The sequence below is a fragment of the Equus przewalskii genome, chromosome 31 (assembly GCF_037783145.1).
Source record: "Equus przewalskii isolate Varuska chromosome 31, EquPr2, whole genome shotgun sequence".
Lineage (NCBI taxonomy): Eukaryota > Metazoa > Chordata > Mammalia > Perissodactyla > Equidae > Equus > Equus przewalskii.
In genome coordinates this window covers 29,550,011-29,565,931 of record NC_091861.1, presented here as the reverse complement: position 1 = coordinate 29,565,931, position 15,921 = coordinate 29,550,011, and the positions used below count along the sequence as shown (strand labels likewise).

The 15,921-nt window shown below is 56.6% G+C and overlaps 2 protein-coding genes across 29 annotated transcripts in view; one reads left to right on the top strand and one right to left on the bottom strand.

Moving 5' to 3' along the window:
- The window catches only part of SYT2 (synaptotagmin 2), a 105,636-nt gene extending 99,059 nt beyond the window's left edge, over positions 1-6,577 (top strand). For all 10 annotated transcript variants that reach the window (XM_070602218.1, XM_070602213.1, XM_070602212.1 and 7 more), the window contains exon 9: positions 662-6,577. In XM_070602218.1, the coding sequence (XP_070458319.1) occupies positions 662-868 (207 nt within the window). In that variant the 3' untranslated portion in view covers positions 869-6,577. The remainder of the gene's footprint in view (positions 1-661) is intronic.
- A 1,633-nt stretch (positions 6,578-8,210) lies between these two features.
- PPP1R12B (protein phosphatase 1 regulatory subunit 12B) overlaps positions 8,211-15,921 on the bottom strand; it is a 206,036-nt gene continuing 198,325 nt past the window's right edge. For all 19 annotated transcript variants that reach the window (XR_011535275.1, XM_070602193.1, XM_070602190.1 and 16 more), the window contains one exon: positions 8,211-14,988. Coding sequence is in view for 3 of the 19 variants with exons in the window: in XM_070602183.1 (XP_070458284.1) it covers positions 14,902-14,988 (87 nt within the window). In the remaining 16 variants the exon portion in view is untranslated. The remainder of the gene's footprint in view (positions 14,989-15,921) is intronic.

The window sequence follows — 15,921 nt, the reverse complement described above, 5'->3', positions numbered from 1 at the left end:
TATCTGTGCCCTCTCCCTCTCTGAAGCCTTCAGCACGCCCCACCGCGGGCCTGAAGGAGAAAGTACACACTCCTTAGCTGACCCCAGCCCACCCTCCCGGCCTCACTTGTGCTTCATGGCTTCTCAGCTCTCAGTAACACTGGACCCGCACTCACGTGTCTATGCCTCTGCCCAGGCCAGTCTTCCTTCCTGGATCCTCTTCTCTCCACCTGGAGAAACCCTCAGCCTGTACCTCCCAGTTCACATGTCACCTCTTCCCTGAAGCCTTTCCTGATAGACCCGGGCAGGATTGTCACTTCCTCTCAGTTCCCATAATACCTGTGCTTACCTCCCTAGCACAACCTTTATCTTTTGTTTTGTAAGTTTTTGAATATGTGTCCACTGCTTCCCTTAGAGGGAAATTCATCTTCTCGCTTCCTCACTGCCCTCCGCTCCTGAGCGCTCAGCACGGAGCCCGGAGAACAGTCCATGCGCGGTAAACGCCAGTTGGTAGAAACGAGGTTGTTCTGAAAGGCGTGGCCTCTGCCTCCCGTGGGTTGAGGCTTCGTCGGAGCCAGAGGTGGAGGCAGGGAGCCCCGGAGGAGAGGCTGAGGGAGGGGAGGTTTGGTCACAGGACCCTGTCTTCACCTGCTGACTCCCTCCCTCCCTTGTCGCCCCGCAGAAGGTCCAGGTGGTGGTCACCGTGCTGGACTATGACAAGCTGGGCAAGAACGAAGCCATTGGCAAGATCTTTGTGGGCAGCAACGCCACGGGCACAGAGCTGCGGCACTGGTCCGACATGCTGGCCAACCCCCGGAGGCCCATCGCCCAGTGGCACTCCCTCAAGCCTGAGGAGGAGGTGGACGCGCTTCTGGGCAAGAACAAGTAGGCAGGACACCGGCACAGACACGGACGAGATCAGAGCTATCAATACCTCAGTTGTGCAACCGTAGAGGTTTCCTTTCTCATTTGTTGTGGTTGTTCCTTGTTTTTCCTTCCTTTTTCTCTTTTTAAAGACAAACTTCCCTTTGATGGCTGTGTGAGGAGAGTCCCCTAAGAGGTGAAAGAGAAGCCTGGCTCTTGTCATCGCCACGGGAGCTGTCCTTGCTGCATGCCCCATCAGGTTCCCCTCGTCCTTTTGAAGCTTCACTGAAGCCTCACCCTGAGTGAAGCCCTCTTTTGGCAGAAAGTCACAGCACTTCCTGTGCTTTGAATGTTCTGGACCAACAAAATGGCAGCACTTCCTGTTTCCTGGCAGGAAGGGCGACACAGTGGCCAGTGATCCGCATGCATGTGTGTTTGTGTGTGTGTGTGTGTGTGTGTGTGAGCATCTCTCTGCACCCCTGGAATGAGCCAAGGACAGAGAAGTTGTGTCCCCAAAGAGAAGGCTCTTCGGGGGCCCTGACATGAAGAGAAGGCCACTGTCGGAGTGGGAGATCTTCTGTCAACTTGTGGAGAGAGCTGAGTCCTGCTCAGATGCCAGGAGCTCCTGTGCTCCTCATGGGGGCTATTTGGGAGGCAAGATGTGGTGCCTGGATTTGTCCAGAACTAGGACCAAACCCCTGATGCCACCATAGACGTCCTCCTTTCAGTCATGGTTTCCCCACAAGTATGGCTCCAGGACATTTGTGGATGTGAACTAGTCACTAGGTTGGTCAGACTTTAACAGGAACTGTCAGTCCTGGGACCTCCCTCTTGTTGACAGTTAAATCAAACTATGAAGAAACAGAAGACCCCACCACCCAGAAAGACCAAAATGAATCTGCTGGGTCTTCGCCCCTTCCAGTGGGAAACACAGACGCTTTCTCCCTTTCCAGAATGTAAGCATTTCTTTCCCATCGTGCTTTCGCTTCTGTTTCCTCTTTTAATCTAAGTGGATCAACGCTGTCTGAAGACACGTTATCTGTACAGAGCCAGAGAACTTTAGAAGGAAGGTTTAAATGTTCTTAGTTCTCCTGAGGTCCAGGTAAGAAGGGGGAGGACGCGGCCAGATGGCAGAGACTTCCTGGGTGAGCTAGAGGGGAGCCCTGAGATCCGCAGCTCCCGCTCCTCTGCCCTCCATGCCAGCTGGAAGGAGGCCCCACCCCAGCACTCTGTAGGAGGCCTCCCTCTCTGAATCCCAAGAAGCAGGGCATCCGTTCCAAACGGGTGACGGAGGACGCCTGCTGGGCTTTCTACCCTGTGCTCAGTTGTGTCCCATTCCCTGTTCACCTTTCAGCCCCAGCATTGATAAAAAGCCATATATGTGTTAGTCAAGTTTGCACTGAGTCCCCCTCCAAACCTTCAGCCTGGGCAAGAGAGTCAGCCCCACATGGTCAGAGGCCAGCCCCTCTTCCTGTGGCCCGTTCCTCCCGTTCCTGCATCCCGTCCTTCAGCCTCTCTCTTCCATCCTTGGAGCCCTCAGCCCCCTGCCATTTCTTCACCTCGGAATTCTCACGGCTTCCCGAGAAGCCTGGAGATCTCTCCCTTTCCCAGCAAAAATGGTGGCACTTCCTGTCCTGCCCCATCTGGGCCACCTCAGCTTCCTGTAGGCACCTGACACAGAGGGACAGTGTTGGAGAGAATCAGGCTTTGAGGATCCAGCATGGAGAAGGTGCACAGTGTGTTTTTATTTCACTAAAAGAAAGGAGATGGGTTTTTTGTGTTTGCTTTGCCATGTTTTTTGGCTGGAGTGGCGGTGAGGGAGCCCCTCTGCTAGACACAGACTGGGAGGCAGGGCCCAGCCTGGCTCCTCTCTCAGTGACCCTTCTCCTTCTTGCTGGTGGCCCTGGGCTCCGGAGAAGCTATTTTCTGTGGACACTGTGTGTGTGTGTGTATTTGATGGTGAGAAGGTAGGGCTCTGACAAGGACCATGTGCTTTGCTCCCTGGGACCAGAGCTGTGGTCATGGGGGAGGTTGTAGGACAATAGGGTGCCTTCAGAATCTGGGTGACTACAGAGTAGGACATCCTGGTATGGATGTCAGAAGTCACTGGACTCTTCTCCCATCCCCAGAGCTGTGGGATTTTGGTGCTTTCTCAGGTTCTCTCTCCCCACACTCATTCTCCTCACCATACCCCACACCCCTTGTTCATAGACCCTCCCTGTCAGTCTCACCCCCTCCAGCTTCATTCTTTTGCCCTTTCCCAATCCACCTATCACCTGGGGTTCTTCTCTGCCCGTGAACCTCGTTCGGCCCGTCTGGAGCCCAGGATTTGCCACTCTTCTGACAGGAAGGAAAGGAAATGGTAGGCACCTCTGGTGGTTGGATGTCCACATGCCTGGAGACAGGAGCTGGATTCTGTTACTCTGGGCCCCCCTCTGGTGAGCAGTCTTGAGGGTGGGGACAGGTTGGGAGGAACTGAGTGTTGGCACTAGTATAGAGCCAGGGAGATACCTGAGTGTGAGGAGGTTCTGGCTGGTCCTGGGATGGGACCTTGGCCCAGATGAGCCACGCTAGCAGAAGGCATCCATCCAGGTCCACGAGCTAGGCAAGGCCACACTTATGCTTGGATGTTTCCTCCACCTGAGGGCTGATTTACCCAAACCACTGAGCATCCCGTGAACCCTCACTGCCATGCAGGTTGGGGTGCTGGGGTGTAGGCCCTGAGAAGGATAGTTAGGGTCTGGCTAGTGAGGGGCTCTGGAGGCCTCTGGGGCTGTGAGTTCTCACTCTCAAAGTCTATTCCAGAGAGAGGAAGGTGGTATAGACGTGACTTTTTACAAAGAGACTGAGGCTATGAAAACCCAAACGAATCCCACCGAGAAATGGGGGGTGAGACCAGGAAGCTGCCTTCTCCTTGCTCCTTGAATGACTGTTCCAGAAGGGAAACCGACTGCCAGAGCCACAGGCGGGTTCTTGGACTGTGGAAGTGGAAGCTGAGGCTGGGGCAGGCTGTGGAAAGAGCACTGGGGCAGCCGGGACAGTGTATGAGTGGACCCTCAGCTGGGGATGGGGCCACAGGGATGAGACCTCAGTCTCAGGCCCTGGCCATGTCCTCCCGGGAACCACACGTAGCTTGTGTTTCTGCAGACGCAGTTTGGGCTGATTTGCTGGCCCAGGGCTCCAGCGAGAGAGAAGACAAGTAAAACCCGCTGTGGACCTGCCTCCGTGAGGGGGCGTGTGCAATGAGCAGAGGGGTTGAGAAGCCCCCCATGGTCGGGAGTGAGCGAGCTCATGTCCCTTGATGTCCTCACCCACCCTTAGAGACAGACATAGTCGCTGCCCGGAAAGGGAGGAAGAGATTGAGCCAGGAGCTGCCCTCCGACCCTCTGTGCTGTCCCCACTTCAGCCTCAGGCTGGGGGCCTTTTCTCAGGGCCCTGGGTGGTGGCAGATGGGGGCGAGACCCAAGACCTGATCTTGGTGGCCCAGAGCCCCATGTCATGGCTGCCAGATTGACAAATAGGAATGCGGGATGCCAGTGAAATCTGAATTTCAGATAAACAGCACATAATTTTAAAGAATAGTGAGTCCCAGGCGACGTGTGGGACATTCTGTACTAAAAGGACTGTTGTTTACCTGAAATTCAAGTGGAACCGACCATCCTGGGTTTCCTCTGGCAAGCCTGTCCTACCGGCCACTTCTGCCTACTCCCCCTCAGTCGCAGGGGGCCGGAGACGGGACACCAGGATTTTACTTAACCTGTTTTTTGGGCTGCAATATCGAGGAGGGGACACTGTGACTTGAAGACACATGAAGATACTTTATTTTTTAAGCAACAAAAAAACAAGAACCTTCTGAAGCCATTTGAGCCTCATCCGACCCCTCCCTGTGTGTTTAGTTATAGACAAGTGAAGGCAGTTCTCTATAAACACACGAACCCGATCGTGCTGACTCGAGATGCATGTCTCTAACTTCTGTAAATAGCCGCATGGCAATGCTCAGAGTGCCCTACTCCCCAGCCCCAAACCCATTTTACACAACTCTTGAGGCTGCTCCTTCGATTTTTTGTCGTGTAAAGTCTTTGTCCCTCAGCCCCACCCCAGCCTCACCCCATCGGGACCCACCGTGGGAGCCCTTGGCTGAGGGGAGTGGGTTTCCGGCTCGGACGCCAGCCCTGCCGTTGGGGATGCTTGAGGACCGCTGGCGCCCTGAAGGCCAGTCCCCATCTTCTGCCGTCCGTCCGTCTGCAGAGTCGACCTTCGGTGCACCGCGCGGTGTCCAGCCTGGCGTCTGGTGTCCCGGTAGCTTCTGTGTCCTGTGTGTGTGTGTGGTGTGCCCCTTCCTCACACTGTTTGAATTAACTGAAAAGCCATAAAGGGGCCTCCTGCTGGAGATGGCCCTCGGGTCCTGCCAGGATCCCCCACTCCCTCTGACTGGCTCCCCACAGAACACTCGTGAAGGGCTCACCTGTCACCTCTCCTGCTCCCTCAGCCCCATGTCCTGAGGACGGTGGCGTCCAGGGCTTCTGGTGGGGCCTCAGGAGATGTCCCCGGCTGGCCCTGCCCAAGTGGGCTCCCTCCACAACTCCTTCTCCAGCCTCTGTGGACGGGGCGATGGTGGGGCCCCCACCTTCAGAGACCTTTCCTGGGGGCCCTGTGGAAGTGACCCCGATTTTCAGGAGCAGCCAGGCGCAGCTCAGCCTGTGGCCAGGCCCTTTCCCCCCTGGGGCTGACAGAACAGCTCGCTGACCTAACACTATGGGGCCAGGGATTGTGGGTGGCAGTGGGGGCTCCTGGGGGAGCTGGGGGCACGGTGGGTGGAGCTCTCCCTGCAGCGTCATCCTGCAGTCTGACAGAGAGCACCCCAAGGGCGGGTGGGGGCTGCTTGGCTCCTCCAAGGGCGGGGGTCAGGAGCCTCAGGGCAGAGACACCCGCAGGCCCTCCTGTGGCTCCCAGAGCAGCCCCAGTGAGGCATGGCCCGCCGTGGTCGAGAGGTGGGGAGGGGGTAGCTGGGGCTCCCAAGGTCCCAAGTCATCGTATGGAACCAACAGGGAAGAGCAGCTCCCAGCCCGCAGCCGCTGGCAGCCGAGTGGGAACGACCCAGGAGGCCTCGGGCACGGCAAGGGTGGTGAGCACGAGGAAGGAGGGACGCGAGGGCAGGGTGTGCCCGACAGGCCGAGCGGCGAGGTGGGCTCTGCCCTTATGAGCCGCGACGCAGGAGCACATGGAAGCCCCAGTGATCTTTGTGCCGCGCCGCAGAAGGGGGAGGCAGAGGGACCGGCGCGCGGGCTGGCATCAGGTGCTTACAGGGCTGGGAGATGCTGTCCTCCCTCCAGCTCTCTGGGACCCCCCCGTCCACACCCCCGGCAGAGACAGCCACGAGGCGAGAGCTGCGGTCCTGGCTGGTGAGCACGGAGCAGGTGCCGGGCTGGGGTGCTCCATCCGCCCTCCTCACCGTCAGGGCTCCTCCCGTCTGAGGCCTGGACTTGCTGCTTTCTGGAATCCCTGAGATCTGAAATCTTCAAAGCCAGGTCACCCCCGGTTGCACGCCCCACCAGGAGCCCTGCCTCTGTCTTCGTGGGAAGGACACACGTGCAGGCCTCCCTGCCCCGCCCCCTATGCTTGGCAATGCGCTCCCGCCCCTCATGTGGACTCTGTTGCTCTTGTCTGATGTCTTGTCGAATTGTTATTTTGTAATGAGCTGCGTCTCCTTATTAAAGAAATGAGCTGAAAGAAATCCGGGGGCGGGGGGCGTCTCTGGTTGTGGGGGCTGGGCTGGGGGAGGGACAGGCAGGAGGGTCAGCATGGTGGGTGAGGGGGGCGGCTGGCTCTGAGGCTCTGGCCTCACAAGGGGCCTGAGGCCAATCCTCTTCTTGGGGTGGGGAGACCAGACGGGCACGCATCCCCATGTGCTTCTCTGGGGCATGGGCGGTGGTGCTGGGAGCGTCCTCTGGGAGGCTGGGGGTGGACCAGCTTCTTGAGTCCTCCAGTAGAGCTGGGCCGCGGAACGGCCAGCGTCTGAGCCCAGGGATGGGGAGGCTGGCCGGGGGTACGGCAGTTTGACAAGTGAGAATTTCTGCAAAGTCCTCAGTTGCCCCACTGCAACCACCTTCGAATATCTTTGACTTCTGAGGAGAGACGTTAGGGCGTCAGCATTTTTAAGGAAAGAGAAAGTGGGGCAGCGTTGCCCCCGAGACGGGGAAGGGTTCGACTCCTTTCCCAGTTCCCAGCCCAGCCTGTGGACCTGCCTCCTCGCGTGGGACAGGCAAGCGCTGCCGCTTTGTGAGCGTGGCACCGGCTGTGAGGTCCCAGCAGCGCTGGATGGCGGCCCTCAGGGAAGGCAGGGCGGATCCTGCAGCTTTAGCCCCTCAGCAGGGCGGCTGGGGGCCGTGTAAGGACCGGGATGTAGCAGGGGTCTCTCCACTGAGGGCTCATCCTCTCAGGGGAGGCTGGGCCACACGGCCCTAGGTGACACTGTCTTGCGGACCTCCCCAGGTCCAGCGGGGCATGGAAGGAGAGAGGATGCTCTGGGAGCCTCGCATCAGCCGTGCTGCTTTGTGCTTTGGGCCCCAGGACAGGTCTGAACTCTTCAACCGTGACATCATGTGTGTTTGTTCTGCCGCTGCTCCGGCTACAGGCAGCGGGGTGACAGCAGGGGGAAAGAATCTCCCCTCCCTGACCTCCCTCTGCTCGCACCGTCGGTGACCGGGGATTTCCGCTTGGCGGAGAGCAGGGCTGAGCAAAGCAGGCAGGGCCTGCTGGAGGGAGAAACCAGCCTGAACCTCGGCCGAGTGAGTCGGACCTGGCCGCCCTGCTGCAGACGTGCCAGCGGCCGAGTGGCCTCCTCCCTGGGCGGGGCTCTCGCTGGTTAACCTCCAATAACCCCGAGTTAGCTGCCTTCAGAGCTGGGAGCTGCAGAGCACTTTCGGCAATCGCGAGTCAAACTTGACCTGGTGGAGCCCATGTGTATACAGCAGAGGGCCGAGGGGCGCCAGGAGCCCAGGGGAACCCCCACCTCTCTGGACCTTAACCTCCCACGTAGGAGAGTGTCACGGTGTTCATCAGTGTCCCTCCAGATGGGCACAACTGGTCACTGGGACCTGCTCTGTCTTCAGGGAAACGACCATACTCCTAGCCACTTGAAACTGGGGACCTGGACTCCTTCTTAGGGTCTCTTGAACCCCCAGTCTAGCCTTCTCCTTGGCCTGGCTCGAGACGCTGTTCTTGACGACGGTGACGCTCCTGTGGCTGTCCCTGGGGCAACGGCAGGAGGGCGAAGCCCCAAAGGCAGAGAGGACGTAAAATTGCAGGAGGCCGCCCGGACGTAAGACGCTCTAAATCCCACTTCCTGAACTGAGAAGACACAGTCACAAAGTTAAAACACCGTTTTATTTACTCATTTATAAATACTGTTGTGTTTACAGGCATCGTATAGATGTGAATATTATTATTCCCAAACTTTCAAACACAGAATACTTAATACTATATAATAACAACCAGTAAAACAAAATCATTCATGTCAGGGTTGAAAGGCCACTGAAAATTGCATAAAAATACATTCAGTTCACAAAGCGAATCCGGCCCCCTCCCTGAACGCCCTCACCCCGCCCAGGTGTATTTACATTGGACCAAGTCGCTCCACACACCTCAGCTGAGACCACTTACATCCACTGCTCTAACTGTGGAAGGAAGGCTGGGTGAAGGGTGGAGGCGGGAGAAGACACAAATGCCACCCCTGGAACGGGAGCGCTGGGGCCTGGCTGGCTCCGTGAGCTCTTTTTGCCCCTGACGGTCCAGGTCACGGCAGAGGGAACAGAAAGGAGGACACCATGCAGCCTGAGTCTGAGCTGCCAGGGAGGATGGGCTGTACCTCCTGCCCCCCGGCGGGAAGGCCAGGTGAACATCGCCTTCCCTCTTTGGGGCGATGATGGCCCTACTTGGGGTGCTGGCAGGTGGTAGCCCCAGGCTTTCAAGGGCTCACAGGATGCTGGCCACAAGAGGGGATCGTGGATGCTGCCTGCTCCCAGAACCATTCTGAGCCCTGCAGCCGACCTCCCAGTGTTCTGTGCCTGAGCCCCTCGTGTCCTTCCTCTGACTGCTCGCCATCTGGCCTCTCCTCCCAAGAGGACAAGCTGGGATCTGTCCCCCGGTTCAGGGAGTGGGGAAGAAAAGGCAAGGGCAGAGATGCTCAGGCAGAGTCCAGCAAGTGCTGGCCTGGTATGCCCCTTGTTCAGGATCCGCGCTCATCCCCAGTTCTGGTTTTGTGGGGACAGTGGAGGTTTTGAGAGCCTCTGCACAGTCTGTGCGCCTTTCCTGCATCCTCTCCTGCAAAGCAGCAATGGGCCGAGCGGCTGTCCCCAGGTGCACACACACTGTCCAGGTTTCTGTCCAAGGAGACAGTCTCCAGCTAACAGTCAAGCCTCTCAGGACAAGACTGAGCAAGCCAGACAGGGCTGCCCATGGTCTCCCAGGCCGGCCAGCCCACGGGGCAGCCCATCCTCATCCCCGAGGCAGTCGGCACAGCCAGGGAGCTCGGGAGCTGGAAGAGGGGGTGGTGGTGCTGGCTGGAACTCCTCCAGGAATCCGGCTGGTTCATGGAGAGCCTCCTCCCCAAGCACCGTCAGTTCCAAGTGAGAAGAGGAAGAATGTGGAGGGAGATGAGGGGGGAAGGATTGAGAGTACCCTGACTCACTCACCTTGAAGGCCACCCAAGAAAATGTTTACTGGAAGCATTAGGGAAAAATTTGGAGAAATAACGGAAAACATCACTCTGGCAGATTCACAGTCCAAAATGATAAGCAGATGAATTAGAGAATGGCTCAGAGTCTTTCAGGGGACTGGAGGGAGGGCAAAAAGCAAAAGATATGAGTTAACAGGATAATCCACTTGGATAAAACTGGTTAACCAGGCATACGCCAGAGTTCATGCTGAAAGCTCCGTGCTAGCTCATGTGCATGCGTAGGCACACAGGCTAGAGGCAGGAGTAATCCCCAAACCGTGAGACCTTTTAAGGTGCCATCAGAACATTCAGCAAGGGGTTCTGTCTTTAGACACACCGCTTATTCCCTACAGTTCTTCCCAAGGAGGGGCTGCTGGACCCTGGGTTACAAGCCACTCCCAGGTTCGATTCTGACCCTCAACCACAACTCTGAGAAGGGAGGGCCTCTGCTTTTACCACGCAGCTGCTGGCGGGCTGGTCAAGATTTCCTATTTGGCTTTTCTCGGCCCCCAGAGACCACCTCATTCTCTAGCAGCTGTGACAATGACAGTTCCTGGGCTGCAATGAAGTTGATCCATTTTCCAATCTCATCAGAACGCAGGCGATCAATAGCTGTCCTCGACAGGGCCTGCTGCTCCGAGCACTGTCAATGCCCATTAGGGAAGCTGATCGTCATCTCCACTCAGCCGGAGGCTGTGGGCTGCGGGCGCCGGGAGACAGCACTCACTGCCCGTGTGCAGCTCTGCCTTGCCCTGAGCCCCCTCGTCCCAGGGCCTGCAGTGCCCATCCCGCACCACGTCCAGGGCCCCAGCCTTCTGCCTCCTCCCACCACAGCGTGCAGGCCGCCTCCGCCTCAGGGCTCTGAGCTTTCCTTCCATTCACACCTGGTCCTGCGAGAGCTGAGTGCTGTTCTGCGAGATACGGTGTGTGGACTCGGGGTGTGTAAACACTCACTGCATGCAGGCCCGCTTCAAGGTCAGCATCAGAACCTCCCACTTCTGCCAGTCGAGTCCCGGGCAGGAGCTCAGTGGAACTAAGGTGGAGGAGTTTATGGACGACCATCCTCTTGCTGCTCTCTGGCAGAGTTTGAGACCAGGAGCCCGCTGCAGCCACACAGCAGTGCCGTCGGTCTGCCGTCTGGGTGCTGAGAGCCACAGAGACCACATCCGAGGCGGCGGAGAGGCAGCTGAGAGAATCCAGGCAGCAGCAGCTCCGTTTCCCATTAAGCCGTTTGTCCAGAGGCTGCTTCCCAGCCATCTGCCTGCGAGCTCCCGTTTCCACCTCTGCAGGTTTAATGTTCTTCCCCAGCCATCAGGACAGAGGACACTTGTAACACCATTCAGTTACCCTCAATATGAAATTCCCTTTCCAGCAAGGATGAGACTCATCCGTGACATGCTGACGTTAAACAGTGAATCCAGGAGAAAACAAGAAAATCTGAAGTTAGAAACAGCAAAGATTCTGAGTTTAAGAAATGTTCTGATCTTCCTGGGAACAAATCAATCATAGAATTCTGCATCTAGATGGGATCTTCAGGATTGTCCAGTCCAGCCTCGCTTCACAGACGGGAGGTGCCCTTCCCAAGGTCACAGGCTGACGAGGATGAGCGCCGGCCCTGGACCCAGATGTCGGCCTCCCAGGTCTGCTTTCACGCAGCTTACTCTGCCTTCAAAGCTGTCTTGCTTATTTGGTCAGAGGACTCGCATCCTTTGAGGGGTCGAAACCTGCCTTAAAAGTCAGTATGGAGCTCAAGACCCGTGGCTCTAAGTGGGCCTGGAATTGGGCAGGGGCCACCCTCGACTGATGACTGTGTCTAGAGCTGGCTGCAGTGCTGGCATGAACACCCGACAGCGCCTTGGAGGGAGGGACACCAGCACCCAGGCAGTGTGATCTCATTGGGAAGCTCCAGCAGAAACAGGGCTCAGCAGTGGGTGGAACCAGGAATCCCCCTTCCTCTCAGCAGCTGCTGAGTCCTTGAGGCTTTCCCTTTTGAGGTGCAAAGCAGCGTGGAGGCTGAATAACTGGCGACACTTTAAATAGTTCTTTCTTCTCCAGGCTGCTTCTGCTCGCCTCGACTTGCCTAGTACCCACCTCAGGACCCCCTTCTGCGTCAGTGGCCTGGACTGAAACATGGGCCTTTCTGAGAGGAGACAGTGTCTGGTAGGAGAGGCTGCCCCGGGCCAGAAATCCAGAGATGGAACTAATGCATGGCTTTGAGAGTTCCTGCTTCTCTCAACTCTGGCTCCGCTAAACGCCCCTGGGAGGGCAGCAGTCAGCAGCCCACACACACGGGTGGGATCCCCAGGCTCAGCGCATGTTTTGTTTAGGGCAGGGAAGTGGGTAAAATGATCCAAAACAGAGATCTGGAGAGAAAGACACAGAGGTGGGGGGAGGGGGGGGTGTCCAGGAATGTCGCCTGAGGCTGCCCAGCAGGGAAGTCAGGGCAGGAATGAGCCCGGGCACGTCTGCTCTTCAGACTCCTTAGAGGCCACACCCCAAGGTGTGCACAGCCCCTGCGCGGGGGGTTGGAGTCTTCATGCCCCAGAGCGCTCTGGAAAAGGATGAGCAGCCCCCGAAAGACAAGCAGGTGGAGTGGCAAAGCTTCAGCCAGAGAATCTCTGGAATTGCCCAACCACTCCTCCCAAAGGTGGGGCTTGTTTTGAAAAATACCAAGTTAATGAGAACAGACGTGTGAAGCTGTACTGGGAACCTTGTCTTCCTCATTCTGCTACTTCCTGTAAAGACTCCAAAGTGACACAGCTGAGCCCCAAAGTACTGGCCGGACAGGCAGCATCCCTGCAGCTGAGCCCCCGAGCAGCAGGTGGGGACTGGGGGATGGCCACTGAGGAGACCGACAGCACCGGGGGGAGACCTGCAGAGGCCAGCGCCCGAGAGCACAGCGGGCTGCCAGGTCCACAGCCGTCACCTCATGGGGCTCCAGTCAACACAGTGTGAAGACACGGTGTTTTATTTTCTGGACAGAGACCAGAATTCAGTCTCTCCGCCTAACAGAATCAATTGCATAAGAGAAAGTGCCTAGATTACTTTTCCTGAGAAAGAGTCAGCAACCGCCCCCTCCCTTCTCCAACACCCAGCATGTGCCAGGAGAACCCATCAGTCAACGCCTTGTGTTGACCCCCCCTCCCTAGAACGAAGGAAATGCTTGTGGTGGAGGATAGAGACCTCTTACTGTAAGCTGGCATTCCCTGAGATCTGAGCTCCACAGTCGGCCCAAGACAGTACAAAATCCTAATCGAGGAGCTTCTCCGGGAAAATCGTTGGAAACGGAGGAGAGAATTTTGTACACTGTAAAAATGGGGTTTCGCCGAGGAGACATACTTCCTATCCTGGAATTGGGATCCTGAATTATAGCTCCCGGTTTAAAGACCATGTGATGTGGCAGACGGCCAAGAGAGCTATACTGTCATTTTCTGGAAAGAAACAGAAAGTGGACAGAGGTGTTGTATGTTAAGAGAATGGACCACTCCAGCCTGAAGATCACTGGCAACACTAAAAGGAGGAAGATTTAAATGACCTGCACACTCAAAATAAACCAAACAAGGGAGAAAACGCCTATAAAAAGCAAACACTTTACATACCAATAACAGGCCATCGTCAAGAACTGGCAGTTTAGTTTTGTGCCGGACACTGGGGCAACCTGCCCAGGTCTGGGCGTGCTATTTTAAAGGATGTTTTTGCGCAGAGGAGGATGGCCAAGGTGTGACAGGCATGAAAAGTGCGCCAAGTGAGGAATCTCTCAAAGGACTGGAAACATCGGCTGGAAGCAGGGTACCGGGGAGTCACCAAGTGGACGTGTGTGAAGGCTGCATGCTGGGGCTGGCGCTGGACGATGAGAATCCAGTCAGACCCCAACTCATAGCGGGAGAACTTCTGGTTGTTAGAGCCGCTCGACTCACGAGTAATAAACTCCCAGCTGCCAGAGGATCCCTGACCAGGGCGGACGCTGGGGCAGTGGGGTCCCCGTGACACGATAAAAGCTGCACCAAACAGCCTCTGGCTTTGCCACGCTAAGGTGCCGTGACTCCTCAGTGGGTTGAGAGTATCTTATCCCTTTAAACCTCTATTAAGAAGTCATTTCTCCTGTTAGCTTCTAAGAAAACAAGTCTCTCCCCTAAATCTAGCCACCGGGAATAATCAAATTCGCCACCATTTTCACAGCACAATGGGCTGTCATCTGCCATCTTCCTTGTCACAAGGTTGTAAGTGTCCTCAGATACTCTCCTTACTTCACGTCTTTCCAACCTGCTTCCACTCCCTCGTCCATCTCCCATCCATCTGCCCACCCCCTCATGCCTCCTTGCAATGACTTCACTTCTCATTAGGAGCAGCAGCCAGAGTGAAGAGAGGAAAATGAGGCCAAAGGGAGGTGAGGCAGGATGGGGTGTTCAGAGCCCGGACTTTCTTAGAAAATCACTGTGTGGGCAAACAAGTGGGCCATGAGAACGGGGTGCGATGTAGGCCATGGTCTGGCTTTTCAGGGAGGGGCTGGTGGTGCCACCACCAAGGCAATTCTCCTTGTCTCCAGAGTGCCTCAGGAGAAACGATTTTCTGTAACCTCCAAGACAACTGAGGTCGCGTGCTCTGTTCTAGCTTTCAGACCACAGGGTGAGGTGGGTGGAGGGGAGGCAGAAGGAAAATAAAAGGATGGAAAGGAAAGGAATAAATGAAGCCCTGGGGAGAGGCCTCGGCATGGGGAGGAGTAGGGTAACACCAGGCAGGGATGTTACTGGGTTGTTGACAGGAAAAACCACAGTAACACCAGGGGGCAGTTAGGGAAAAGTCAATTCCTGAGAGGTGGGGACTAGCAGAAACCCTCAATGCAGAGTCGCTGTCACCTTGGAATCCAGTGGACACACAGCTCCAGAGCCTGTCTGGTGGTTATTCCAACATGCTGCCATTTCTCTTGGCATCCCCGTCAGGATCCTGGAGTGGCCAGCATTAGACTTCCCTACGTCAGAGGGTCTGGGTCGGTGTAAAAGGCTGTGGGGCACTGGTCCAAATCCAACGTGGACAAGTAGCTGAGCAGTAGACGCTGGGGTCCATAGCTGACCTGGCGCACTCCCCAAGGCCTTCTCCAGACAGCTCGAATGGTCACAATCATGCTTCCGTTAAAACTGCCGTTAAACTCAGGGGCTGGGGATGTAGGAGGAACGGGGCATTGAGAGGGCAGAGAAAATGTACAGTGTGGAGGAGCTGACTGGAGGAGGGTCAGGGACAGGTGTCCTTCCACCGAACAGCCAGTTCTCTCGGCTGGAAGGCAGTGGCTGGAGGAGGGCTGGGCAGTGAATGCCGTCCTTTTCCCCCGAAAGCCGGAGCCCAGTCTACTTGGACAGTTTGCTGATGACTCTGATGAGGGCACCATTTTCATCTTTCAGCCTCTGGTTGTCGGATTTCAGTTCTGTTAACACCTATGGGGGGACAGAGGGAAAGGGGTGTCAGAGCCGCCCCGATCAGGCCCGGCCAGCCCCGTGCGCTGGGCCTTCTGAGGCAGCGTAGGCAGTGAATGGTCAGCACCCTGCACCCAGGCGTGGCCGTCCCTTGAACCCTTCCATTTATTGGGCTGGTAACGTTACCATTTAGGGAGGCCATCGCCCCTCTCGCAGATTTAGCAAGAACATCTTATTTCTTTGTATGCAGGCCTTATGTTCCACACTGTATATCCTTTCATCCTTCTGAATCAGCAGTTATTTTCAATTACTCTGCCCTTGAACTCACCTCTAGTCTAGAGAGATGGGGCCACCGCCACAGTGAGCTGGTGGGGACACAGGGAAGGGACTCAGAAAGCAGTGGAAGACCGGAGGAAGACGCCGCTTCACACCGACCAACACAGGGGCGCGGGGGGGCAGGACCTGGCCTCCCTCACACCCACAAGACAACTCAAGGGTCCTCCTTCTGGTGCCTTCGGTGACCGAATCCACTAAAATTCTTGCCGGTCATGCTACATGTATCCAATTTCAACCACCAAAACCCAGGGAGCTGACGGATCTGGTCACCACAGAGAGCAGAGGGCCGTACTTAGTTCTCCCCCAAAGCTCCCCGTTGACGTTTCCCAGCGATTCCAGGAGGCTCGTCAGCAGGTTTAGGGGACGGGGTTGTAATTCCAGGGAACAGGCGCTTTAGGGCCGGGAGAGTGGGGACTTCAAGTGCATCAGTTCTACCATCCGGGAACATTACACCTCATGTCGTGCAACTTGTGCAACAGGGAAAAGCTCAGCCTGGCCCCGCCTGGACACCAAGCCTTCCTGTGTGGTCAGGCGCCTCCATGGGCACGTGTGCATCTGAACCCCAGTGAGGCTCTGCTAAGGGCACAGTGCGTGTGCTGTGAGCCCTGGGGGTGGCGA